The sequence below is a fragment of the Bombina bombina genome, chromosome 2 (genome assembly GCF_027579735.1).
Source record: "Bombina bombina isolate aBomBom1 chromosome 2, aBomBom1.pri, whole genome shotgun sequence".
In the NCBI taxonomy this organism is placed as follows: Eukaryota; Metazoa; Chordata; class Amphibia; order Anura; family Bombinatoridae; genus Bombina; species Bombina bombina.
This window is the reverse complement of record NC_069500.1, coordinates 182171598-182198594: the sequence shown is the minus strand read 5'-3', so window position 1 is coordinate 182198594 and position 26997 is coordinate 182171598. Positions and strand designations below refer to the sequence as shown.

Below are 26997 nucleotides of genomic sequence, written 5' to 3'. Positions count from 1 at the left end.
AGATTTCAACCAAGATGCCAAAGAAATGGCAGAAGCTTTCTGGCCTTTTCTAGAACCGGAAAAGATAACAAATAAACTAGAAGTCTTACGGAAAGACTTAGTAGCTTCAACATAATATTTCAAAGCTCTAACAACATCCAAAGAATGCAACGATTTCTCCCTAGAATTCTTAGGATTAGGACATAATGAAGGAACCACAAATTCTCTACTAATGTTGTTGGAATTCACAACTTTAGGTAAAAAAATCAAAAGAAGTTCGCAACACCGCCTTATCCTGATGAAAAATCAGAAAAGGAGACTCACAAGAAAGAGCAGATAATTCAGAAACTCTTCTGGCAGAAGAGATTGCCAAAAGGAACAAAACTTTCCAAGAAAGTAATTTAATGTCCAATGAATGCATAGGTTCAAACAGAGGAACTTGAAGAGCCCCCAGAACCAAATTCAAACTCCAAAGAGGAGAAATTGACTTAATGACAGGTTTTATACGAACCAAAGCTTGTACAAAACAATGAATATCAGGAAGAATAGCAATCTTTCTATGAAAAAGAACAGAAAGAGCAGAGATTTGACCTTTCAAGGAACTTGCGGACAAACCCTTATCTAAACCATCCTGAAGAAACTGTAAAATTCTCGGTATTCTAAAAGAATGCCAAAAAATGATGAGAAAGACACCAAGAAATATAAGTCTTCCAGACTGTATCTCTCTAGATACAGATTTACGCGCCTGTAACATAGTATTAATCACAGAGTCAGAGAAACCTCTTTGACCCAGAATCAAGCGTTCAAACTCCATACCTTTAAATTTAAGGATTTCAGATCCTGATGGAAAAAAGGACCTTGCGACAGAAGGTCTGGTCTTAACGGAAGAGTCCACGGTTGGCAAGAGGCCATCCGGACCAGATCCGCATACCAAAACCTGTGAGGCCATGCCGGAGCTACCAGCAGAACAAACGAGCATTCCTTCAGAATCTTGGAGATTACTCTTGGAAGAAAAACTAGAGGCGGAAAGATATAGGCAGGATGATACTTCCAAGGAAGTGAAAAATGCATCCACTGCCTCCGCCCGAGGATCCCGGGATCCGGACAGATACCAGGGAAGTTTCTTGTTTAGATGAGAAGCCATCAGATCTATTTCTGGGAGTTCCCACATTTGAACAATCTGAGGAAATACCTCTGGGTGAAGAGACCATTCGCCCAAGTGCAACGTTTGGCGACTGAGATAATCCGCTTTCCAATTGTCCATACCTGGGATATGAACCGCAGAGATTAGACAGGAGCTGGATTCCGCCCAAACCAAAATTTGAGATACTTCTTTCATAGCCAGAGGACTGTGAGTCCCTCCTTGATGATTGATGTATGCCACAGTTGTGACATTGTCTATCTGAAAACAAATGAACAACTCTCTCTTCAGAAGAGGCCAAGACTGAAGAGCTCTGAAAATTGCACGGAGTTCCAAAATATTGATCGGAAATCTCACCTCCTGAGATTCCCAAACCCCTTGTGCCGTCAGATACCCCCACACAGCTCCCCAACCTGTAAGACTTGCATCTTTTGAGATTATAGTCCAGGTCAGAAGAACAAAGAAGCCCCCTGAACTAAACGATGGTGATCTGTCCACCATGTCAGAGAGTGTCGTAAAATCGGTTTAAAGATATTAATTGAGATATCTTTGAGTAATCCCTGCACCATTGGTTCAGCATACAGAGCTGAAGAGGTCGCATGTGAAAACGAGCAAAGGAGATCGCATCTGATGCGGCAGTCCTAAGACCTAACATTTCCATGCATAAGGCTACCAAAGGGAATGATTGTGACTGAAGGTTTTGACAAGCTGATATCAATGTTAAACTTCTCTTGTCTGACAAGGACAGAGTCATAGACACTGAATCTATCTAGAAACCTAAAAAGGTTACCCTTGTCTGAGGAATCAATGAACTGATTGGTAAATTGATCCTCCAACCATGAACTTGAAGAAACAACACAAGTCGATTCGTATGAGATTCTTCGAAAATGAGAAGACTGAGCAAGTACCAAGATATCGTCCAAAAAAGGAAATACCAAAACCCTGTTCTCTGATTACAGAAAGAAGGGCACCGAGAACCTTTGAAAAAAATTCTTGGAACTGAGGCTAGGCCAAACGGTAGAGCCACAAAACTGGTAATGCTTGTCTAAAAAGAGAATCTCAGACACTAAAAGTGATCTGGATGAATCGGAATATGCAGATACACATCCTGTAAATCTATTGTAGACATATAATGCCCTTGCTAAACAAAAGGCAGGATAGTCCTACAGTAACCATCTTGAATGTTGGTATCCTAACATAACGATTCAATAATGATAGATCCGGAACTGGACTGAAGGAATTGACCTTCTTTGGTACAATGAAGAGATAAAATAAAACCCCAGCCCCTGTTCCAGAACTGGAACTGGCATAATTACTCCAGCCAACTCTAGATCTGAAACACATTTCAGACATGCTGAGCCTTGCTGTGTTAACTGGGACACGGGAAAGAAAAAAATCTCTTAGCAGGAAGGCCTTAACTTGAAGCCAATTCTGTACCTTTCTGAAACAATGTTCTGAAACCAGAGATTGAGAACGGAATTGATCCAAATTTCTTTGAAGAAAACGTAATCTGCCCCATACCAGCTGAGCTGGAATAAGGGCCGCACCTTCATAGGTACTTAGGAGCTGGCTATAGGTTTCTATAAGGCTTGGATATATTCCAAACTGGAAATAGTTTCCAAACTGATACCGCTCCTGAGGATGAAGGATCAGGCTTTTGTTCCTTGTTGTGAGGAAAGGAACGAAAATGATTATTTACCCTGGAAAGAAAGGGAAAGCAAAGTTGACTTAGAAGACATATCAGCATTCCAAGTTTAATCCATAAAGCTTTTCTAGCTAAAATAGCTAGAGACATATACCTGACATCAACTCTAATGATATCAAAAGATGGTATCACCAATAAAATTATTAGCATGTTATAGAATAATAATAATGCTATAAAATTATGATCTGTTACTTGTTGCGCTAAAGCTTCTAACCAAAAAGCTAAAGCTGCAGCAACATCCGCTAAAAATATAGCAGGTCTAAGAAGATTACCTGAACATAAGTAAGCTTTTCTTAGAAAGGATTCAATTTTCCTATCTAAAGGATCCTTAAATGAAGTACTATCTGCCGTAGGAATAGTAGTACATTAGCAGGAGTAGAGACAGCCCCATAACCTTAGGGATTTTTGTCCCAAAAAACTCTAATCTGTCAGATGGCACAGGATATAATTGCTTAAACGTCTAGAAGGAATAAATAAATTACCCAAATTATTCCATTCCCTGGAAATTACTTCAGAAATAGCATCAGGGAGATTAAACACTTCTGGAATAACTACAGGAGATTTAAAAACCTTATTTAAACGCTTACATTTAGTATCAAGAGGACCAGAATCCTCTATTTCTAATGCAAATAATACTTCTTTAAGTAAAGAACGAATAAATTCCATCTTGAACAAATACAAAGATTTATCAGCATCAACCTCTGAGACAGAAACCTCTGAACCAGAAGAACCATTATCAGTATCAGAATGATGATGTTCATTTAAAAATTCATCTGAAAAAAGAGAAGTTTTAAAAGACTTTTATGTATACTAGAAGGAGAAATAACAGACATAGCCTTCTTAAAGGATTTAAAAAATAAAATCTCTTATGTTATCAGGAACACTCTGAAAATTAGATGTTGACGGAACAGCAACAGGTAATGTAACAGTACAAAAGGAAATTTTATCTGCATTAATAAGTTTGACATGACATGCAATACAAACAACAGCTGGAGAAACAGATACCAAAAGTTTATAGCAGATACACTTAGCTTGGTAGCTCCAGCACTAGGCAGTGATTTTCCTGAAGTATCTTCTGACTCAGTTGCAACGTGGAACATCTTGCAATATGTAAAAGAAAAAAACAACATATAAAGCAAAATTGATCAAATTCCTTAAATGACAGTTTCAGGAATGGGAAAAAAATGCCAGTGAACAAGCTTCTAGCAACCAGAAGCAATAAATAATGAGACTTAAATAATGTGGAGACAAAAATGACGCCCATATTTTTTAGCGCCAAAAAAGACGCCCACATTATTTGGCGCCTAAATGCTTTTGGCGCCAAAAATGACGCCACATCCGGAACGCCGACATTTTTGACGCAAAAAAAAAAAAAAAAAGTCAAAAAATGACGCAACTTCCGGCGACACGTATGACGCCGGAAACAGAAAAAAATTTTTGCGCCAAAAAAGTCCGCGCCAAGAATGACGCAATAAAATGAAGCATTTTCTGCCCCCCGCGAGCCTAACAGCCCACAGGGAAAAAGTCAAATTGAATTGAAACAAATGCATTTATCCCAAATATGAAACTGACTGTCTGAAAAATAAGGAATGTTGAACATTCTGAGTCAAGGCAAATAAATGTTTGAATACATATATTTAGAACTTTATAAACAAAGTGCCCAACCATAGCTTAGAGTGTCACAGAAAATAAGATTTACTTACCCCAGGACACTCATCTACATGTTTGTAGAAAGCCAAACCAGTACTGAAACGAGAATCAGCAGAGGTAATGGTATATATAAGAGTATATCGTCGATCTGAAAAGGGAGGTAAGAGATGAATCTCTACGACCGATAACAGAGAACCTATGAAATAGACCCCGTAGAAGGAGATCACTGCATTCAAATAGGCAATACTCTCCTCACATCCCTCTGACATTCACTGCACGCTGAGAGGAAAACCGGGCTCCAACCTGCTGCGGAGCGCATATCAACGTAGAATCTAGCACAAACTTACTTCACCACCTCCATCGGAGGCAAAGTTTGTAAAACTGAATTGTGGGTGTGGTGAGGGGTGTATTTATAGGCATTTTAAGGTTTGGGAAACTTTGCCCCTCCTGGTAGGAATGTATATCCCATACGTCACTAGCTCATGGACTCTTGCTAATTACATGAAAGAAAGGAGAAACCATAGGGTGCAGTGGTGACTGTAGTTTAAACAATAAATTTGAACCTGACTTAATTGCCAGGGCGGGCCGTGGAGTGGATACACCGCAAGAGAAAGTAATTTATCAGGTAAGCATAAATTCTGTTTTCTCTTGCAAGGTGTATCCAGTCCACGGATTCATCCTTACTTGTGGGATACCAATACCAAAACTTTAGGACACGGATGAAGGGAGGGAACAAGACAGGTAACCTAAACGGAAGGCACCACTGCTTGCAAAACCTTTCTCCCAAAAATAGCCTCCGAAGAAGCAAAAGTATTGAATTTGTAAAATTTGGCAAAAGTATGCAGTGAAGACCAAGTCGCTGCCTTACAAATCTGTTCAACAGAAGCCTCATTCTTGAAGGCCCAAGTGGAAGCCACAGCTCTGGTGGAATGAGCTGTAATTCGTTCAGGAGGCTGCTGCCCAGCAGTCTCATAAGCCAATCGGATGATGCTTTTCAACCAGAAGGAAAGAGGTAGCAGTCGCTTTCTGACCTCTCCTCTTACCAGAATAAACAACAAACAAAGATGATTTTTGTCTGAAATCCTTAGTTGCTTGTAAATAGAATTTCAAAGCACAAACCACATCAAGATTGTGTAAAAGCCGTTCCTTCTTAGAAGCTGGATTAGGACACAGGGAAGGAACAATGATTTCCTGGTTAATGTTCTTATTAGAAACAACTTTAGGAAGAAAACCAGGTTTGGTACATAAAACTACCTTATCTGCATGGAACACCAGATAGGGTGAATTACACTGCAAAGCAGACAATTCAGAAACTCTTGGAGCAGAAGATATAGCTACCAAAAACAAAACTTTCCAAGATAATAACTTAATATCTATGGAATGTAAGGAGCCACAGGTTTATAGACAGGCTTGATTCTAACTAACGCCTGTGCAAACGCCTGAACATCTGGTACTTCAGCCAGACGCTTGTGTAAAAGGATAGACAGAGCGGATATCTGCCCCTTTAAGGAACTAGCTGATAAACCTTTCTCCAATCCTTCTTGGAGAAAAGACAATATCCTTGGAATCCTAATTTTACTCCACGAGTAACCCTTGGATTCACACCAGCAAAGATATTTCCGCCATATCTTATGGTAAATTTTCCTGGTGACAGGTTATCTAGCCTGGATCAGAGTATCTATGACTGATTCAGAGAACCCACTCTTGGATAGAATTAAGCGTTCAATCTCCAAGCAGTCAGCTGCAGAGAAACTAGGTTTGGATGCTTGAACGGGCTCTGTATTAGAAGATCCTGCCTCATTGGCAGTGTCCATGGTGGAACAGATGACATGTCCACTAGGTCTGCATACCAAGTCCTGCGTGACCACGCAGGCGCTATCAGAATTACCGAGGCCTTCTCCTGTTTGATTCTGGCTATCAGCCGAGGAAGAAGGGGAAACGGTGGAAAGACATAAGCCAGATTGAAGGACCAAGGCGCTACTAGAGTATCTATCAATGCCGCCTTGGGGTCCCTGGACCTGGAACTGTAAAGAGGAAGTTTGGTGTTCTGACGGGATGCCATCAGATCCAACTCTGGAATGCCCCAAAGCTGAGTCAGCTGAGCAAATACCTCCGGGTGGAGTTCCCACTCCCCGGGGGAAAAGTCTGACGACTTAGGAAATCCGCTTCCCAGTTGTCTACTCCTGGGATGTGAATTGCAGATAGGTGGCAAGAGTGATCCTCCGCCCACCTGATTATTTTGGTTACTTCCTTCATCGCTAAGGAACTCTTTGTTCCTCGCTGATGATTGATGTCTGCTACAGTCGTGATGTTGTCCGACTGAAATCTGATGAACTTGGCCGCCGCTAGCTGAGGCCAAGCCTGGAGCGTATTGAATATCGCTCTCAGCTCCAAAATGTTTATCGGGAGAAGAGACTCTTCCTGAGACCATAGGCCCTGAGCTTTCAGGGAACCCCAGACCGAGCCCCAGCCTAACAGACTGGCGTTGGTCGTTACGATGATCCACTCCGGTCTGCGGAAGCACATTCCCTGAGGCAGGTGATCCTGAGACAACCACCAGAGAAGAGAATCCCTGGTTTTCTGGTCCAGTTGGATTTGAGGAGACAAATCTGCATAATCCCCATTCCACTGTTTGAGCATGCATAATTGCAGTGGCCTGAGATGAATTCGAGCAAAAGGCACTACGTCCATTGCTGCTACCATTAATCCGATTACCTCCATGCTCTGAGCTACAGACGGCCGAGGAATGGAATGAAGAGCTCGGCAAGTGCTTAGAAGCTTTAACTTTCTGACCTCAGTCAGAAATATTTTCATTTCTACCGAGTCTATTAATGTTCCCAGGAAGGGAACCCTTGTGAGCGGGGACAGAGAACTTTTTTCGGTGTTCACCTATCTCCCGTGAGACCTTAGGAAGGCCAGAACAATATCCGTATGAGCCTTGGCTCTGGGAAAAGACGACGCCTGTATTAAGATGTCGTCCAGATAGGGTGCTACAGCAATGCCCTACAGCAATGTCTTAATACCGCTAGAAGGGACCCTAGCACCTTTGTGAAAATTCTTGGAGCGGTGGCCAACGCGAAGGGAAGGGCCACGAACTGGTAATGCTTGTCCAGAAAGGCGAACCTTAGGAACTGATGGTGATCTTTGTGGATAGGAATATGAAGGTACGCATCCTTTAGATCCACGGTAGTCAAGTATTGACCTTCCTGGATCATCGGTAAGATTGTCCGAATTGTCTCCATCTTGAAGGATGGAACTCTGAGGAATTTGTTTAGAATTTTTAGATCCAGGATTGGTCTGAAAGTTCCTTCCTTTTTGGGAACCACAAACCGGTTTGAGTAAAAACCCAGTCCTTGTTCTGTAATTGGAACTGGACATATCACTCCCATCTTGATTAGATCTTCTACACAGCGTAAGAACACCTCTTTCTTTGTCTGGTCTGTAGACAGACGAGAAATGTGGAACCTTCCCGTTGGAGGAAAGTCCTTGAATTCTAGAAGATATCCCTGAGCAACTATCTCTAATGCCCAGGGATCGGGAACATCTCTTGCCCAAGCCTGAGCAAAGAGAGAGAGTCTGCCCCCTACCAGATCCGGTCCCGGATCGGGGGCTACCCCTTCATGCTGTCTTAGTAGCAGCTGCAGGCTTCTTGGCCTGTTTACCCTTGTTCCAGCCCTGCAAAGGCTTCCAGGTTGCCTTGGGCTGTGGAGAGTTACCCTCTTGCTTTGCGGTCGCAGAGGTTGAAGCAGGACCGCTCCTGAAGTTGCGAAAGGAACGAAAATTAGCCTTGTTTTTAGCCTTAAAAGGCCTATCTTGCGGGAGGGCATGGCCCTTTACCCCAGTGATATCCGAAATAATCTCTTTCAACTCGGGCCCGAAAAGGGTCTTTCCCTTGAAAGGGATATTCAGTAACTTAGTTTTAGACAACACATCGGCCGACCATGATTTAAGCCAGAGCGCTCTGCGCGCCATGATGGCAAAACCAAAATTTTTCGCTGCTAACTTAGCTAATTGCAAAGCGGCATCTGTTATAAAAGAATTAGCCAGCTTTAGAGCCTTAATTCTATCCATAATTTCGTCATATGAGGTCTCCGTCTGGAGCGACTCCTCCAGCGCCTCAAACCAGAAAGCCGCTGCAGTAGTCACAGGAATAATGCAGGCGATAGGTTGGAGAAGGAAACCTTGCTGAACAAATATTTTCTTTAGTAAACTTTCTAATTTTTTATCCATAGGATCTTTGAAAGCACAACTGTCTTCAATTGGCATGGTTGTGCGCTTGGCAAGTGTTGAAATTGCCCCCTCTACCTTAGGGATCGTCTGCCATGCGTCCCGCCTGGGATCAGTTATAGGGAACATTTTCTTAAAGATAGGGAAGGGAACAAAGGGTACACCTGGTCTCTCCCACTCCCTATCCACAATATCCGCCACCCTCTTCGGGATCGGAAACGCATCAGTGTATACAGGGACTTCTAGGAATTTGTCCATTTTACACAATTTCTCTGGGACCACCATGGGGTCGCAATCGTCCAGCGTAGCTAATACCTCCTTAAGCAGCACGCGGAGGTGTTCCAGCTTACATTTAAACGCTAAGGAATCTGATTCTGCCCGCTGAGAAACCTTTCCTGTATCAGAAATTTCTCCCTCGGACAGCACATCCCTCACCGTCACTTCGGAGTGTTGTGAGGGTACCACAAATAAACCTTCCAAAGCTTCTGATTGCTCATACTCTGTTCTTAAAACTGAGCTATCACGCTTTTTAGGAAAAACTGGCAGTTTGGATAAAAATGCCACAAGGGAATTATCCATGACTGCTGCTAATTGTTGTAATGTAATAGGGGCCAATGCGCTAGAGGTACTAGACATCGCTTGCGCGGGCGTAACTGGTGTCGACACATGGGGAGAGGAAGGTGGGCTATCCTCGTTACCTTCTGTTAAAGAATCATCTTGGGCTACATTTTTAAGTGAAACAACGTTATCTTTAAAATGCATAGATACATTAGCACACTTAAAACACAAATGTAAAGGGGGTTCCACCATGGCTACTAAACACATAGAGCAACGTCTATCTGTAGGCTCAGACATGTTAAACAGACAGACAGCACTCAAAGACTGAAAAATACAATTTGAGAAAAAACAGTACTGTGCCTTTAAATAATAAAAGCGCACACTTTTTTACTAAATTTTCAAAAATGATCCAATCTTTCTGAAATTTTCACCACACTATCTTAATGCTTTGGAATGATTGCACAGCAAATATCAAGCCAATTAACCCCTTAATGCCCGAACCGGAGCAACCTAAAGATGATAACCGATTAGCAAACTACAGCACCATGCCACAACATGGCCCTACCTTGCCCCTGGAGATTAGTTTGATGAGAAATAAGCCTCTATGAAGTCCTCAAGTAGTCTTAGGACCCTCCACGTGAAGCAGCATGAAGCTGTCTGCAATATGAACTGCGCAACTGAGGCGCGAAATTTAGGCCCCCTCCCTCTCCACTCCGGAGTTGTGAGGCCTTCAAAACCCTAATTAGGTGTCTAAAATTCTGCCATGTGGAATAAAACCCCAAATAACACTCCAAAATTGATAAGAACTTGTATAATGATTATATTTTCATCATAAATAATCGATTGCCCTTTAACAGTGTCCACCAGTCATTGAGCCCTGTTAATTAAGCCTTCCTTCTATACTGAGTCTCAGAATATGGCTTACCTTCCCCACATGGGGATTCTTGTCAGTCTTCTAGCATTACTAAGTCTTGACTAGAAAAAGATGACTGAACATACCTTATAGCAGTCAAGCCTGCAAACTGTTCCCCCCAACTGAAGTTTTCTGGTACTCCTCAGTCCTATGTGGGAACAGCAGTGGATTTTAGTTACAACATGCTAAAATCATTTTCCTCTCAGCAGAATTCTTCATCACTTCCTGCTAGAGAGTAAATAGTACAAACCGGCACTATTTAAAAATAACAAACTTTTGATTGAAGATATAAAAAACTACAATTCTAACACCACATTCACTTTACCCTCCCGTGGAGATGCTACTTGTTAGAGCGGCAAAGAGAATGACTGGAGGGCGGAGTCAGAGGGGGAACTATATGGACAGCTCTGCTGTGTGTTCTCTTTGCCACTTCCTGTAGGGAATGAGAATATCCCACAAGTAAGGATGAATCCGTGGACTGGATACACCTTGCAAGAGAAAAAAGGAGTAACACAAGGTGTAGAGGTGTCTGAGGGTTAGTAAAAAATAACTGTCTTGAAATAAAGGACGGGGCCGTGGACTCACCATATCCGGAAAGAAATACATTTATCAGGTAAGCACCAATACAGATATTTACGCCATATCTTATAGTAAATCTTTCTTGTCACAGGCTTACGAGCCTGAATCATGGTCTCAATTACGGATTCACGCTCAGATAAAAATCAAGCGTTCAATCTCCAAGCAGTCAGCTTCAGAGAAACGAGATTTGGATGAAGAAAAGGACCCTGAAGTAGAAGGTCCTTCCTCAAAGGGAGTCTCCACGGAGGTAGAGACGACATTTCCACTAGATCTGCATACCAGATCCTGCAAGGCCACGCCAGCACTATGAGAATCACCAACACCCTCTCCTGCTTAATCCGAGCAATGACAGGAGAGCGAAAGGAGGAAATATGTATGCTAGAATGAAATTCCAAGGAACCGCCAGAGCATCTATCAAGAAAGCCTGTGGATCCCTTGACCTTGAGCTGTACCTCAGAAGCTTAGCATTATTATTAGGTTGATGTACGTCACTGAAGTGAAGTTGTCCGACTGGAACCTGATAAACCGGGCTAAGGCTAGCTGAGGCCAGGCCAGTAGAGCATTGAAAATCGCTCTCAGTTCTAGAATGTTTATAGAGAGAACTGATTTCTCCCGAGTCCAAAGACCCTGAGTCTTCAATGACCCCCAAATTGCTCCCCAACCTAGAAGGCTGGCATCCGTGGTCACTATCACCCAGGAAGGTCTGCGAAAGCAAGTTCCCTGGGAGAGGTAATCCTGAGACAACCACCACAGAAGAGAGTCCCTTGTAGCCAGGCATAGTTCCCATTCCATTGCCCTGTCAGAAATATCTTTATTAGTAGGGAGTCTATTATGGTCCCTAAAAACACTACTCTTGTGGCTGGAATTGGAGAACTCTTTCCCAGATTTACCTTCCAACCGTGGCAGCAAAGAAAAGACAACAAGATCCCCATATGAGAGTTTGCTTGTTTAAAATAGGGCGCCTGAACAAGAATGTCCTCCAGATAAGGCGCAAAAGCAATGCCCCAAGACCGGTTCACTGCCAAAAGAGCCCCCAGGAAATTTGAGAAAATTCTGGGAGCTTTGGCAAGGCCGAAAGGAAGAGCCACACACTGGGATTGTCTAAGAAAGCAAACCTTAGAAACTTCTGATGATCCCGGTGAATGGGAACATGAAGGTACGCATCCTTTAAGTCTATGGTTGTCATAAACTTACCCTCTTGAATCAAAGGAAGAATGGAATGTATAGTCTCCATCTTGAAGGACGGTACACTGAGGAACTTGTTTAAACACTTTAGGTCTAAAATAGGTCTGAAAGTCCCCTCTTTCTTGGAAACCACAAACAGATTTGAATAAAATCCCAGACCCTGTTCCTGCGGAGGAACTGGAACTATAACTCCCAGGGCAAAAAACATAATTTATGTAAGAACTTACCTGATAAATTCATTTCTTTCATATTAACAAGAGTCCATGAGCTAGTGACGTATGGGATATACATTCCTACCAGGAGGGGCAAAGTTTCCCAAACCTTAAAATGCCTATAAATACACCCCTCACCACACCCACAAATCAGTTTAACGAATAGCCAAGAAGTGGGGTGATAAGAAACAAAGTGCGAAGCATATAAAATAAGGAATTGGAATAATTGTGCTTTATACAAAAAAAAAAATCATAACCACCACAAAAAAGGGTGGGCCTCATGGACTCTTGTTAATATGAAAGAAATGAATTTATCAGGTAAGTTCTTACATAAATTATGTTTTCTTTCATGTAATTAACAAGAGTCCATGAGCTAGTGACGTATGGGATAATGACTACCCAAGATGTGGATCTTTCCACACAAGAGTCACTAGAGAGGGAGGGATAAAATAAAGACAGCCAATTCCTGCTGAAAATAATCCACACCCAAAATAAAGTTTAACGAAAAACATAAGCAGAAGATTCAAACTGAAACCGCTGCCTGAAGAACTTTTCTACCAAAAACTGCTTCAGAAGAAGAAAATACATCAAAATGGTAGAATTTAGTAAAAGTATGCAAAGAGGACCAAGTTGCTGCTTTGCAGATCTGGTCAACCGAAGCTTCATTCCTAAACGCCCAGGAAGTAGATACTGACCTAGTAGAATGAGCTGTAATTCTCTGAGGCGGAATTTTACCCGACTCAACATAGGCAAGATGAATTAAAGATTTCAACCAAGATGCCAAAGAAATGGCAGAAGCTTTCTGGCCTTTCCTAGAACCGGAAAAGATAACAAATAGACTAGAAGTCTTACGGAAAGATTTCGTAGCTTCAACATAATATTTCAAAGCTCTAACAACATCCAAAGAATGCAACGATTTCTCCTTAGAATTCTTAGGATTAGGACATAATGAAGGAACCACAATTTCTCTACTAATGTTGTTGGAATTCACAACTTTAGGTAAAAATTCAAAAGAAGTTCGCAACACCGCCTTATCCTGATGAAAAATCAGAAAAGGAGACTCATAAGAAAGAGCAGATAATTCAGAAACTCTTCTAGCAGAAGAGATGGCCAAAAGGAACAAAACTTACTTCACCACCTCCCTTGGAGGCAAAGTTTGTAAAACTGATTTGTGGGTGTGGTGAGGGGTGTATTTATAGGCATTTTAAGGTTTGGGAAACTTTGCCCCTCCTGGTAGGAATGTATATCCCATACGTCACTAGCTCATGGACTCTTGTTAATTACATGAAAGAAAGATCCTTAATACAATTTAAGAACGCCTCTCTCTTTATCTGGTCTACAGATAATCTTGAGAGAAGAAACCTACCTCTGGGAGGAAAAGTCTTAAATTCTATCTTGTACCCCTGAGATACAATTTCCACGGCCCACAGATCTGGGACATCTCGTATCCAAGCCTGAGCAAATTGAGAAAGCCTGCCCCCTACTAGATCCGTTCCTGGATCGGGGGCCGACCCTTCATGCTGACTTGGAGTCAGCCGCAGGCTTCTTAGACTGTTTCCCCTTGTTCCAAGACTGACCAGACTTCCAGGAAGACAAATAGTTTCCTGCTTGGAAGAGGAGGAGAGTTTACCTCTAAAGTTACAATAGGAACGAAAATTACTCTGACACCCTTTCTGCTTATTCTTCTTATCCTGAGGAAGATATCTGAAAACATTTCAGCCAAACCAGGCCCAAACAAGGTCTTACCCTTGTAGGGAATAGCTAATAACTTAAATTTAGAAGAAACGTCCGCAGACCAGGATTTTAACCAAAGGGCTCTGTGAGCTAGAACCACAAAACCAGACATTTAAGAGCCTTAATCCTGTCCTGGATCTCCTCAAGAGGAGTATCTGTCGGAATAGAATCAGACAAAGCATCAAACCAGTAAACTGCAACGCTGGTAACAGTAGCAATACACACCGCAGGCTGCCATTGAAGACCTTGGTGAACATACATTTTCTTTAATAATAGGAGATGGAGAAAAAGGAATATCAGGTCTCTCCCACTCCCGTGCAATAATCTCAGAAGCACGGTCTGGAACCGGAAAAACCTCCACCGCAGAGGGCACATCAAAATACTTGTTCAGCTTACTAGACTTCTTAGGGTTAACAACGATGGTAGTTTCAGAGTCATCCAAGGTAGCCAAAGCCTCCTTAAGTAACAAGCGGAGGTGTTCCAGCTTAAATCTGAAGGACACAACTTTAGCATCAGTAGAAGGAATTATACTGCCTGAATCCGAAATTTCACCCTCAGATGCACAAAAATCAGACTTCTGAGAGAAAAGACTTTGATTAGACACCTCAGGATCAGAAACCTTACTTACTGTTTCTTTAAAATTCCTTTTGCGTTTTCCCTGCAGCATGGGAAAAGCAGACAGCGCCTCAGATACCCGCAGAAGATACCTGGGCAGTAATATCTTGCAAAATAACTCCAGCATGAGAGAAAACACAGGGCACTGCATGTGCAAATGATTAGGATTGGGACACTTGAGGAGAAAGCTGCGGCACATCTGAAAAAGGAGGATCCTGAACAGCATCCGCCTTAGCTAATGATGGCTCAGGGTCAAAAAGTCTTTCTATAAGTTCTTTCAATACATGAACAAAAAGGAACTGGGGGTTTCACCTGGGCATCAAAACATAAGCTACAGGTAACATCATGCACAGCCTCCTGATCCATAATACAAAAAGAAGCAAATTAAAAAAAAAAAACTTTTTTTTTTATCTTTTAACAAAGGATATAATACGGAACCAAAAAAAGATCTTAAATAAATGTTCCCTTTAAATTTACCAAATCAAGAAAACATACCCCAGGCAACACTCTACACCTCAGCAGAATTACTGAGATGCCCTACCTGTCCTGCAACCCGCAGCAAACTGAGGAAAAAAACGATCCCGTTTACAATATGGATTTCCAGAGAAGCAAAAACAGCAAGAAGCCTTCTAAATAGCAGAGCCATCTGAAATATAGGCACCTAACTCTTACAGGAAGTGAAAAAAAGCGCCAAAAAAAACTCTGACAACACAGAATCAGAACCTCCCTAAAAGGGGCGGCCCTACAGCTGACAAAAAAGCCTTTTTTTTTTAAATAAAAAAACTTTCTTGAAAAACAGGCTTAAAAACAAACAATAAAACCCCCCAAAAAAGTACATAATCTGTTACTAAAAACGGATCCTCACTGAGCCATCAATAAAATAAATAACTCCTCCACTAAGTGTGTCTGCAAAAACTGTCATAAAAACCTGCACCCTGACAGGAATAATAAAAAACGTCCCCCTGCAGCGTTTCAGCTGAATAAATGCCAAATTTTTCCCTGCTACATAGAAAAATAAAACTGGCACTTACCTCAATATTTATCTGTCCGGCAGCAGGACAGCTCACCTGGTTTGAGAGGATGCTATCCCTCACATGGACCTGTGGAAAACATAATTTATGCTTACCTGATAAATTTATTTCTCATGTAGTGTAGTCAGTCCACGGGTCATCCATTACTTATGGAATATATCTCTTCCTAACAGGAAGCTGCAAGAGGATCACCCAGCAGAGCTGCTACATAGCTCCTCCCCTCACATGTCATATTCAGTCATTCGACCAAAGCAGACGAGAAAGGAGAAACCATAGGGTGCAGTGGTGACTGGAGTTTAATTAAAATTTAGGTCTGCCTTAAAGACAGGGCGGGCCGTGGACTGACTACACTACAAGAGAAATAAATTTATCAGGTAAGCATAAATTATGTTTTCTCTTGTTAAGTGTAGTCAGTCCACGGGTCATCCATTACTTATGGAATACCAATACCAAAGCTAAAGTACACGGATGAAGGGAGGGACAAGGCAGGAACATTAAACAGAAGGAACCACTGCCTGAAATACCTTTCTCCCAAAAATAGCCTCCGAAGAAGCAAAAGTGTCAAATTTGTAAAATTTTGAAAAGGTGTGAAGCGAAGACCAAGTCGCAGCCTTGCAAATCTGTTCAACAGAGGCCTCATTTTTAAAGGCCCAGGTGGAAGCCACAGCTCTAGTAGAATGAGCTGTAATCCTTTCAGGAGGCTGCTGTCCAGCAGTCTCATAGGCTAAACGTATTATGCTACGAAGCCAAAAAGAGAGAGAGGTAGCCAAAGCCTTTTGACCTCTTCTCTGTCCAGAGTAAACGACAAACAGGGAAGAAGTTTGACGAAAATCTTTAGTTGCCTGCAAATAGAACTTCAGGGCACGGACTACGTCCAAATTATGCAAAAGTCGTTCCTTCTCTGAAGAAGGGTTAGGACACAGTGATGGAACAACAATCTCTTGATCGATATTCCTGTTAGTAACTACCTTAGGTAAGAACCCAGGTTTAGTACGCAGAACTACCTTGTCTGAATGAAAAATCAGATAAGGAGAATCACAATGTAAGGCAGATAACTCAGAGACTCTTCGAGCCGAGGAAATAGCCATCAAAAACAAAACCTTCCAGGATAACAGCTTGATATCAATGGAATGAAGGGGTTCAAATGGAACGCCTTGAAGAACATTAAGAACTAAGTTTAAGCTCCACGGCGGAGCAACAGTCTTAAACACAGGCTTAATCCTAGTTAAAGCCTGACAAAAAGCCTGAACGTCTGGAACTTCAGCCAGACGTTTGTGTAGAAGAATAGACAGAGCAGAAATCTGTCCCTTTAACGAACTAGCAGATAAGTCCTTTTCTAAACTCTCTTGTAGAAAGGACAATATCCTAGGAATCCTAAACTTACTCCATGAGTAACTCTTGGATTCGCACCAATATAAATATTTACGCCATATCTTATGGTAAATTTTTCTGGTAACAGGCTTCCTAGCCTGTATTAAGGTATCAATAACCGACTCCGAGAAGCCACGCTTTGATAGAATCAAGCGTTCAATCTCCATGCAGTCAGCCTCAGAGAAATTAGATTTGGATGTTTGAAAGGACCCTGAATAAGAAGGTCCTGTCTCAGGTAGAGACCACGGTGGACAGGACGACATGTCCACTAGGTCTGCATACCAGGTCCTGCGTGGCCACGCAGGCGCTATCAGAATCACCGAAGCTCTCTCCTGTTTGATCTTGGCAATTAAACGAGAAAGCATCGGGAATGGTGGAAACACATAAGCCATGTTGAAGACCCAAGGGGCTGTCAGAGCATCTATCAGCACCGCTCCCGGGTCCCTGGACCAGGATCCGTAACAAGGAAGCTTGGCGTTCTGGCGAGACGCCATGAGATCCAGATCTGGTTTGCCCCAATGAAGAATCAGTTGAGCAAAGACCTCCGGATGAAGTTCCCACTCCCCCGGATGAAAAGTCTGGCGACATAGAAAATCCGCCTCCCAGTTCTCTACGCCTGGGATGTAAATCGCTGACAGGTGGCAAGAGTGAGACTCTGCCCAGCAAATTATCTTTGAGACTTCCAACATCGCTAGGGAACTTCTGGTTCCCCCTTGATGGTTGATGTAAGCCACAGTCGTGATGTTGTCCGACTGAAATCTGATGAACCTCAGAGTTGCTAACTGAGGCCAAGCTAGGAGAGCATTGAATATTGCTCTTAATTCCAGAATATTTATTGGGAGGAGTTTCTCCTCCTGAGTCCATAATCCCTGAGCTTTCAGGGAGTTCCAGACTGTGCCCCAGCCTAGAAGGCTGGCGTCTGTTGTTACAATCGTCCAATCTGGCCTGCGAAAGGTCATCCCCTAGGACAGATGTGGCCGAGAGAGCCACCATAGAAGAGAATCTCTGGTCTCTTGATCCAGACTTAGTAGGGGGGACAAATCTGAGTAATCCCCGTTCCACTGACTTAGCATGCACAATTGCAGCGGTCTGAGATGCAGGCGCGCAAATGGTACTATGTCCATTGCCGCTACCATTAAGCCGATTACTTCCATGCACTGAGCTACTGACGGGTGTGGAATGGAATGAAGGACACGGCAAGCATTTAGAAGTTTTGATAACCTGGCCTCTGTCAGGTAAATTTTCATCTCTACAGAATCTATAAGAGTCCCTAGAAAGGGAACTCTTGTAAGTGGTAATAGAGAACTCTTTTCCACGTTCACCTTCCACCCATGCGACCTCAGAAATGCCAGAACTATCTCTGTATGAGACTTGGCAGTTTGAAAATTTGACGCTTGTATCAGAATGTCGTCTAGGTACGGAGTCACCGCTATGCCTCGCGGTCTTAGTACTGCCAGAAGTGAGCCCAGAACTTTTGTAAAGATTCTTGGAGCCGTAGCTAATCCGAAGGGAAGAGCTACAAACTGGTAATGCCTGTCTAGGAAAGCAAATCTTAGGTACCGATAATGATCCTTGTGAATCGGTATGTGAAGGTAGGCATCCTTTAAATCCACTGTGTTCATGTACTGACCCTCTTGGATCATGGGAAGGATGGTTCGAATAGTTTCCATTTTGAATGATGGAACTCTTAGAAATTTGTTTAGGATTTTTAAGTCCAAGATTGGTCTGAAGGTTCCCTCTTTCTTCGGAACCACAAATAGATTTGAATAGAATCCCTGCCCGTGTTCCGTCCGCGGAACTGGGTGGATCACCCCCATTAGTAAAAGGTCTTGTACACAGCGTAGAAACGCCTCTTTCTTTATTTGGTTTGCTGATAACCTTGAAAGATGAAATCTCCCTCGTGGAGGAGAAGTTTTGAAGTCCAGGAGATATCCCTGAGATATGATCTCCAACGCCCAGGGATCCTGGACATCTCTTGCCCAAGCCTGGGCGAAGAGAGAAAGTCTGCCCCCCACTAGATCCGTTTCCGGATAGGGGGCCCTCTCTTCATGCTGTCTTGGGGGCAGCAGCAGGTTTCTTGGCCTGCTTGCCCTTGTTCCAGGACTGGTTAACTTTCCAGCCCTGCCTGTAACGAGCAACAGCTCCTTCCTGTTTTGGAGCGGAGGAAGTTGATGCTGCTCTAGCCTTGAAGTTACGAAAGGCACGAAAATTAGACTGTTTGGCCTTTGATTTGGCCCTGTCCTGAGGTAGAGCATGGCCCTTACCTCCGTAATGTCAGCTATAATTTCTTTCAAGCCGGGCCCGAATAAGGTCTGCCCTTTGAAAGGAATATTAAGCAATTTAGATTTAGAAGTCACGTCAGCTGACCAGGATTTAAGCCATAGCGCTCTGCGCGCTTGGATGGCGAATCCGGAGTTCTTAGCCGTAAGTTTGGTTAAATGTACGACGGCATCAGAAACAAATGCGTTAGCTAGCTTAAGTGCTTTAAGCTTGTTCATAATTTCATCCAATGGAGCTGTGCGAATGGCCTCTTCCAGAGACTCAAACCAGAATGCCGCCGCAGCAGTGACAGGCGCAATGCATGCAAGGGGCTTTAAGATAAAACCTTGTTGAACAAACATTTTCTTAAGGTAACCCTCTAATTTCTTATCCATTGGATCTGAAAAGGCACAACTATCCTCCACCGGGATAGTGGTACGCTTAGCTAAAGTAGAAACTGCTCCCTCCACCTTAGGGACCGTCTGCCATAAGTCTCGTGTGGTGGCGTCTATAGGAAACATTTTCCTAAATATGGGAGGAGGGGAAAAGGGCACACCAGGTCTATCCCACTCCTTGCTAATAATCTCTGTAAGCCTTTTAGGTATAGGAAACACGTCAGTACACACCGGTACCGCATAGTATCTATCCAACCTACATAATTTTTCTGGAATTGCAACCGTGTTACAATCATTCAGAGCCGCTAATACTTCCCCTAGCAATATGCGGAGGTTCTCAAGCTTAAATTTAAAATTAGAAATCTCTGAATCCAGTCTCCCTGGATCAGATCCGTCACCCACAGAATGAAGCTCTCCGTCTTCACGTTCTGCAAACTGTGACGCAGTATCTGACATGGCTCTCACCTCATCCGCACGCTCTGTCCTTAACCCAGAGCTATCGCGCTTGCCTCTTAATTCTGGCAATTTAGATAATACTTCTGTCATAACAGTAGCCATGTCTTGCAAAGTGATTTGTAAGGGCCTCCCTGATGTACTTGGCGCCACAAAATCACGCACCTCCTGAGCGGGAGGCGAAGGTACTGACACGTGAGGAGAGTTAGTCGGCATAACTTCCCCCTCGTTGTCTGGTGATAATTTCTTTAAATGTACAGATTGGCTTTTATTTAAAGTAGCATCAATGCAATTAGTACACAAAATTCTATTGGGCTCCACATTGGCCTTTAAACATAGTGAACAAAGAGATTCATCTGTGTCAGACATGTTTAAACAGACTAGCAATGAGACTAGCAAGCTTGGAAATACTTTCTAAATAAATTTACAAGCAATATAAAAAACGCTACTGTGCCTTTAAGAAGCACAAAAAGCTGTCACAGTTGAAATAACAATGAACCAAAATAGTTATAGCAACCAATTTTTCACAGTAAATGTATTAAGTTAGCAAAGGATTGCACCCACCAGCAAATGGATGATTAACCCCTTAATACCCAAAAACGGATTAACAATTTAATAATTAACGTTTTTCTCACAGTCAAAACACACTGTCACAGGTCTGCTGTGACTGATTACCTCCCTCAAAATGAATTTTGAAGACCCCTGAGCTCTCTAGAGACGATCTGGATCATGGAGGATGAAGTAGACAGATTGTGACTGAATTTTTACTGCGCAAAAAAGCGCTAAAATAGGCCCCTCCCACTCATATTACAACAGTGGGGAAGCTCAGAAAACTGTTTCTATGCAGAAAACAAAGATGGCCATGTGGTAAAAATCATGCCCCAATAAGTTTTATCACCAAGTACCTCACAAAAAACGATTAACATGCCAGTAAACGTTTTAAACATACATTTGAAAAGTTATGAATTGTTATTAATAAGCCTGCTACCAGTCGCTTTTACTGCAGTTAAGGCTCATACATTATTTCAGTATTAACAGTATTTTCAGAGTCAATTCCATTCCTTAGAAAAATACATTCAGTGTACACACACTCATCAGCCTAATACCAGTCGCTATCACTGCATTTAAGGCTGAACTTACTTTACATTGGTATCAGCAGTATTTTCTCAGTCAATTCCATTCCTCAGAAAAATAATTACTGCACATACCTCATTTGCAGGGGGGCCCTGCATGCTATTCCCCTTCTCTGAAGTTACCTCACTCCTCAGATGAGAACAGCCAGTGGATCTTAGTTACGTCTGCTAAGATCATAGAAAACGCAGGCAGATTCTTCTTCTAATGCTGCCTGAGAAACAAATAGCACACTCCGGTGCCATTTAAAATAACAAACTTTTGATTGAAGAAATAAACTAAGTTAAAAAACACCACAGACCTCTCACAGCGACCTATCTAGTTAGGCTGCAAGAGAATGACTGAATATGACATGTGAGGGGAGGAGCTATGTAGCAGCTCTGCTGGGTGATCCTCTTGCAGCTTCCTGTTAGGAAGAGATATATTCCATAAGTAATGGATGACCCGTGGACTGACTACACTTAACAAGAGAAATACAGAAAGACTGAATAAACTTACTCAGGCTATCTATATAGGGCAGCAAAATGTTTTGGGAAAACGCAGTGAGGATTGTACCCCACAAGTTCCCAATTGCTTAAAAGCCACCATTGCCCTACTGAAGAGACTGCCATGGGCTAAGGCTAGACCCTTTAGAAAGATCAGAGCAAACCTACTCTGCTTTAAAATAAAAAAATCTTGATTGTAGATCAGACACCAAAACTTCACCTCCTCCTTGCACTGCAGGCAAAGAGAATGACTGGGAGTTATGGGTAAGGGAAGTGACATATATAGCAGCTTTGCTGTGGTGCTCTTTTGCCTCCTCCTGCTGGCCAGGAGTGATATTCCCACTAGTAATGGATGATTCCATGGATATGCTCACCATATCTTAGGAAAGAAATGCATTTGTACACACATATACAGGTATATGCATACATACACATTTAGACTTGTGTATATATACATATATATATATATATATATATATATATATATATGTGTATATATACAATATAGTTCTTTGCAGTTTGTGTTTAGTGCAACGTTTTTAAACGCACTACCCTTTACATGAGGGTTTCAGTTGCGCCAATTTGCCAATCTTAAAACGTTATTGCGTTTACACGTTTAGTTTCAACTTGTAAAAACCTGATATAACTTGCACGCAACATTTAGCGTGCCACTTGTAATCTAACCCTCTTATCTATTAAAAATCTAAAGAACCACTATGTTCACTAGCAGATACAATCTTCCACAATGTATTTGTATACCAAGCACCCAAGTAATCCGGTTCTTCGACATGAATAACCATGAAACCCATTTTTTTCTTTCAAGATTCAGACAGAACATACAATTTTAAGCAGCTTACAAATGTACTTCTATTGTAAAATCTGCTTAATTCCCTTGATATCCTTTGTGAATGAGCATCAATGCACTACTGAGAGCCAAAATGTGCGCAGGCAAAAATCACCATCTAGCTCCCACTAGTGTAGGATATGTACATATTATTTTCAACAATGGATACCAAGAGAACAAAATAAATTTGAAAATAGAAAGTTTAAAAGTGTCTTTAAAAAAAAAAAAGCTCTATCTGACTCATGCCAGTTTAATTTGGACTTTCCTATCCCTTTAAAAAAATTCATTAGGTTTCTTGTTTTAAAATTGCTTCTTTCTACATGAAATACCAGTACACATTTTACAGCTATATTTAAAATATTTTAAATGCAAAAGTACTCTGAGTTAATGGATAACTGTTGTTTACCCTACTACTTAGGGTTTTAGATGTTAATGTAATGAAAAGAATTTACTGGTAAGTAGTTTTTCAGTTCTGAAATGATGAAAAGCCGGTATTAATTTAACCTACAGATTTCATTTGTTCTGAGTGGAAGAAACAATATAAATCACTTTTAAAATCATTAAATCCTGACTTAAATTAATAAAGTCATAATTAGTGCATTATGCTGTGTTTGTTATGAAAGTGGCAGGGCGAGTTGCTTTAATTACTGTCAGTAATAAAAGAAGCAGAGTGCGTAGTGTGCCCCAATCAGGGCTGTCAGCCACGACGGAGCTAAAATGCAAACTCATCAGCTGAGCTGGCAGCAGGTTACAGAGCCAGGGGCGAGCATATCTGCAGAGGCTACTCACTGACAGTGGCGCGAGGAATAAATTTAATGCAATGGTGGGATTAGCACCAATTATTAATAATCAGAATGATACTTAAATACGTTCTAATGCCATGATGATATCTAAAATATTACCTCTTCACTATGTTATGTGTCCCTTTACAGACTTTGACTTCCATTTATTTAATCATTTTTAACAAAGTAAGATTACTAAAGTTTATAAATCGTAATTCTAAAAAAATGTAAAAATCAGAAAAATGTCTACAAGAAGTTATTAAATATTTCCAAATTATTCCACGTGGAATGATTCCACCGGCCTCCCTAGATTCTAGGATTCATTTTAGATATTAAAGAACAGGAAGAAGATAATATCACTTTACTGTTAGGCTTAAAGATATAGTAAAGTTAAACTTTTATGACTCAGCTAGAGCATGTCATTATAAACAACTTTCCAGTTTATTCCTATTATCTAATTTGCGTCATTCTTTGTTGAAAAGCATACCTAGGTAGATTTAGGAGCAGAAATGCAATACTGGGAGCAAGCTTTTGACTGGTTACTGCACATATATGCCTATTTCATTGGCTCGCCAGATGTGTGCAGCAAGCTTCCAGTAGTGCACTGCTGCTCCTTAAGCAAAGGATACCAAGAGAATGAAGTAAATGATAATAGAAGTAAATGGGTAACTTTTTTAAAAGTGTATGCTCTTTCTGAAACATAAAATATAAATGTTGGGGTTCATGTTACTTTAAACTGTGATTATATTTACCTGTCCTTAGTACGTTTCTTCTGCTTTTTCACAGTTTTTTCTTCATCAGACTGACTGTCCTCTTGACTTGAAGAACTGGAACTGCTGCCTTCGCTGTCACTTTCCTTCTCATTTTCACTGCCTTCCTCACTTTCATCTTCACTATCAGATTCATTTTCTAATAAAGAAAACATATCAATGGCTGTCCACACAAAGTAAGTGGTTCTACTGATGTGCCAATTGTACAAGCTAACAGGTGGCCTTGGCTAGAGACTTTTCTTCACACAGCAGAAGAGGAAGGTTTCCAAATCACAATATTTTTTAGGTTCCTAAAAATTCACCAAAAATTGCTTAGCGCAGACCATTAAAGGGCCATACTAGTCGGATATTGAATGCAATAATTAGTTAAAGCAAGCAATTTAAGACAATTGACCCTACACTACTGTATATTTAATCCACCCAAAATAGTTAAACACAGAGTAACAGTGCGGCACGGAACCTGTGGAGCACTGCTGGTCCTGAGCAGCAACCAATGGTGATCCAATCAACAGCGTTAGTTGCATATTTGAGTCGTGCAAATATAGATTGCTGATTTGCTCAGTGGCAAGTTCCACTCAAGACCAGTAGTGGTTCGCAGGTCCTGAGTGGCACTTCTACTGTGTGGTTAAACACAAAGTAGTGTAGGGATGATAGACTTAAAATAGAATGCACTAACGAATAAAAGCATGTCATTTTTTGACTCATATGGTCATTTAATTGAAAGTAACCATGTAAAGAAAGTTTGGTGTAGACAAACACATGAAAACAAAAACACAATTTATGCTTACCCGATTTATTTCTTCAAGATATGGTGAGTCCACAGGTTCATCTTAATTACTGTTGGGAATATTAATGCTGGCCATCAGGAGGAGGCAAAGAGCACCACAGTAAAACTGTTAAGTATCACTTCCTTACCCACAAACCCCAGTCATTCGACCGAAAGTAAATGGAGAAAGGAGAGTAACACAAGGTTCAGAGGTGTCTGAGGTTTAGACAAAAACTCTTCTAAAAAGACAAAAAAGGGTGGGTCCGTTGACTCACCATATCTTGAAGAAATAAATTTATCAGGTAAGCATAAATTTTGTTTTATTCCTAAGATATGTCCACTGGTTCATCTTAATTACTGTTGGGAACAAATACCCAAGCTAGAGGACACAGATGGATAGGGGTGGATAAGAACATGCATGCCTAAACAGAAGACACCACCACTTGGAAGAACCTTTCTCCCAAAAGCCGCCTCAGCCGAGACAAAAGTATCAAATCTGTAAAACTTGGAAAAAGTATGTAAAGGAGACCAAGTTGCAGCCTTGCAAATTTGCTCCATGAAATCTACATTTTTATTTTAAAAACCCAAGAAAAGGCTACAGCCCTGATAGAATGAGCTGTAATTCTCTCTGGAGGTTGCTTTACAGCAGACTCATATGACAGGCGAATCACACTTCGCAACCAAAAAGAAAGAGTAGAAGCAGTAGCTTTCTAACCTCTACATTTTCCGGAAAAACAAACAAAAAAGCAGGAGATTTGCGAAAGTCCTTAGTCGCCTCCAACTAGAATTTTAGGACACGAACCACATCCAAATTGTGCAACAGACGTTCCTTAACCGAAGAAGGTTTCGGACACAGAGATGGAACAACTATCTCCTGATTAATATTTCTAGTAGAAACAACCTTAAGAAGGAAACCTAACTTAGTATGATGAACCACCTTATCCGTATGAAAAATAAGATAAGGGGAACCATACTGCAAGACAGAGTTCAGAGACTCTCCGAGCAGAAGAGATAGTCAAAGAAACAAAAACTTCCAAGATAACAACTAAATATCTTAAGGAAAGCCATGGATCAACTGTAGAAAGTTGAAAAAAACTCAAAGAGCAAGATTAAGGCTCCAAGGAGGAACAACCTACTTAAGACAGGCCTGACTTGACCAAGACCTGACAAAAGGATTGGACGTCTGGCACGTCCACCAAACGCTTATGTAATAAAACAGATAAGTCAGAAATTTGACTCTTCAGGGTACTAACTGATAATCTTTTCTCCAGACTTTCCTGGAGAAAAGACAAAACCCTAAGGAGCGAACTCTATTCCAAGAGTAACCCTTAGATTCACACCATGAAATATATTAATGCCATATCTTCTGGAAAAAATCAAAGAAAACAGGCTTGCGAGCCTGAATCATAGTCTCAACGACCAACTTAGAAAAACCACGCTTAGATATAAATTAAGCGTCCAAAATCCAAGCAGTCAGTTACAGAGAAAACGAGATTAGGATGAAGGAAGATACCCTGATTCAGTACGTCCTTCCTTGAAGGAAGTTTGCTCGGTGGGGGAGATGACATCTTCCACTAGATATGCATACCATATACTGCGTGGCCACGCAGGAACTATTAGAATCACCGACGCTCTCTCCTGTTTGGTGCGAGCAAGGCCTCGAGGAAAAAGAGCAAACAGAAGAAAACGGTATGCAAGCCTGAAAATCCAAGGAACCGCTATAATCTCCTTCAGATCGGCCTTTGAGTCTCTGGACCTTAAACCGTACCTTGGAAGTTTGACGTTCTGTCAAAATGCCATCCAATCCAACTTCAGCCCCCCCATTTGGGTGTTTAACTGGAGAACACCTCCAGATGGAGAACTCACTCCCCGGATGAAAAATCTGTTTAGTCGGGAAGTCCTTTTCCCAGATGTACACTCCTAGAATGTGGATGTAAATAGACAGTAATTGTGAGCCACCGCCCACAGCCAAACCGAGTCACCTCTGACATGGCTAAGAAGCCCAGAGTTCCAACCAAGCCAGAGAGAAGACATTATGGACAACTGAGTACAAGCCCTTAGAGCATGAAAAATCATTCTCCACTCCAAGATATCAAAGGAGAGAACCGACTCCTCGAGTCCAAAGTCCCAGAGCTTTAAACAAGGTCCGGACTGCTCCCCAGACCAACAGGCTGGTGTCTGAGTTAACAATCACCCAGAAATGTTTCCAGGG

At 41.7% G+C, this 26997-nt stretch overlaps 1 protein-coding gene across 2 annotated transcripts in view; it reads right to left on the bottom strand.

The window, feature by feature from the left end:
- Positions 1 to 26997, bottom strand: part of AP3B1 (adaptor related protein complex 3 subunit beta 1) — a 1155804-nt gene that overhangs the window by 329530 nt on the left and 799277 nt on the right. For both annotated transcript variants that reach the window (XM_053701376.1, XM_053701377.1), the window contains exon 19: positions 24002 to 24158. In XM_053701376.1, coding sequence (XP_053557351.1) covers positions 24002 to 24158 — 157 coding nt within the window. The remainder of the gene's footprint in view (positions 1 to 24001; positions 24159 to 26997) is intronic.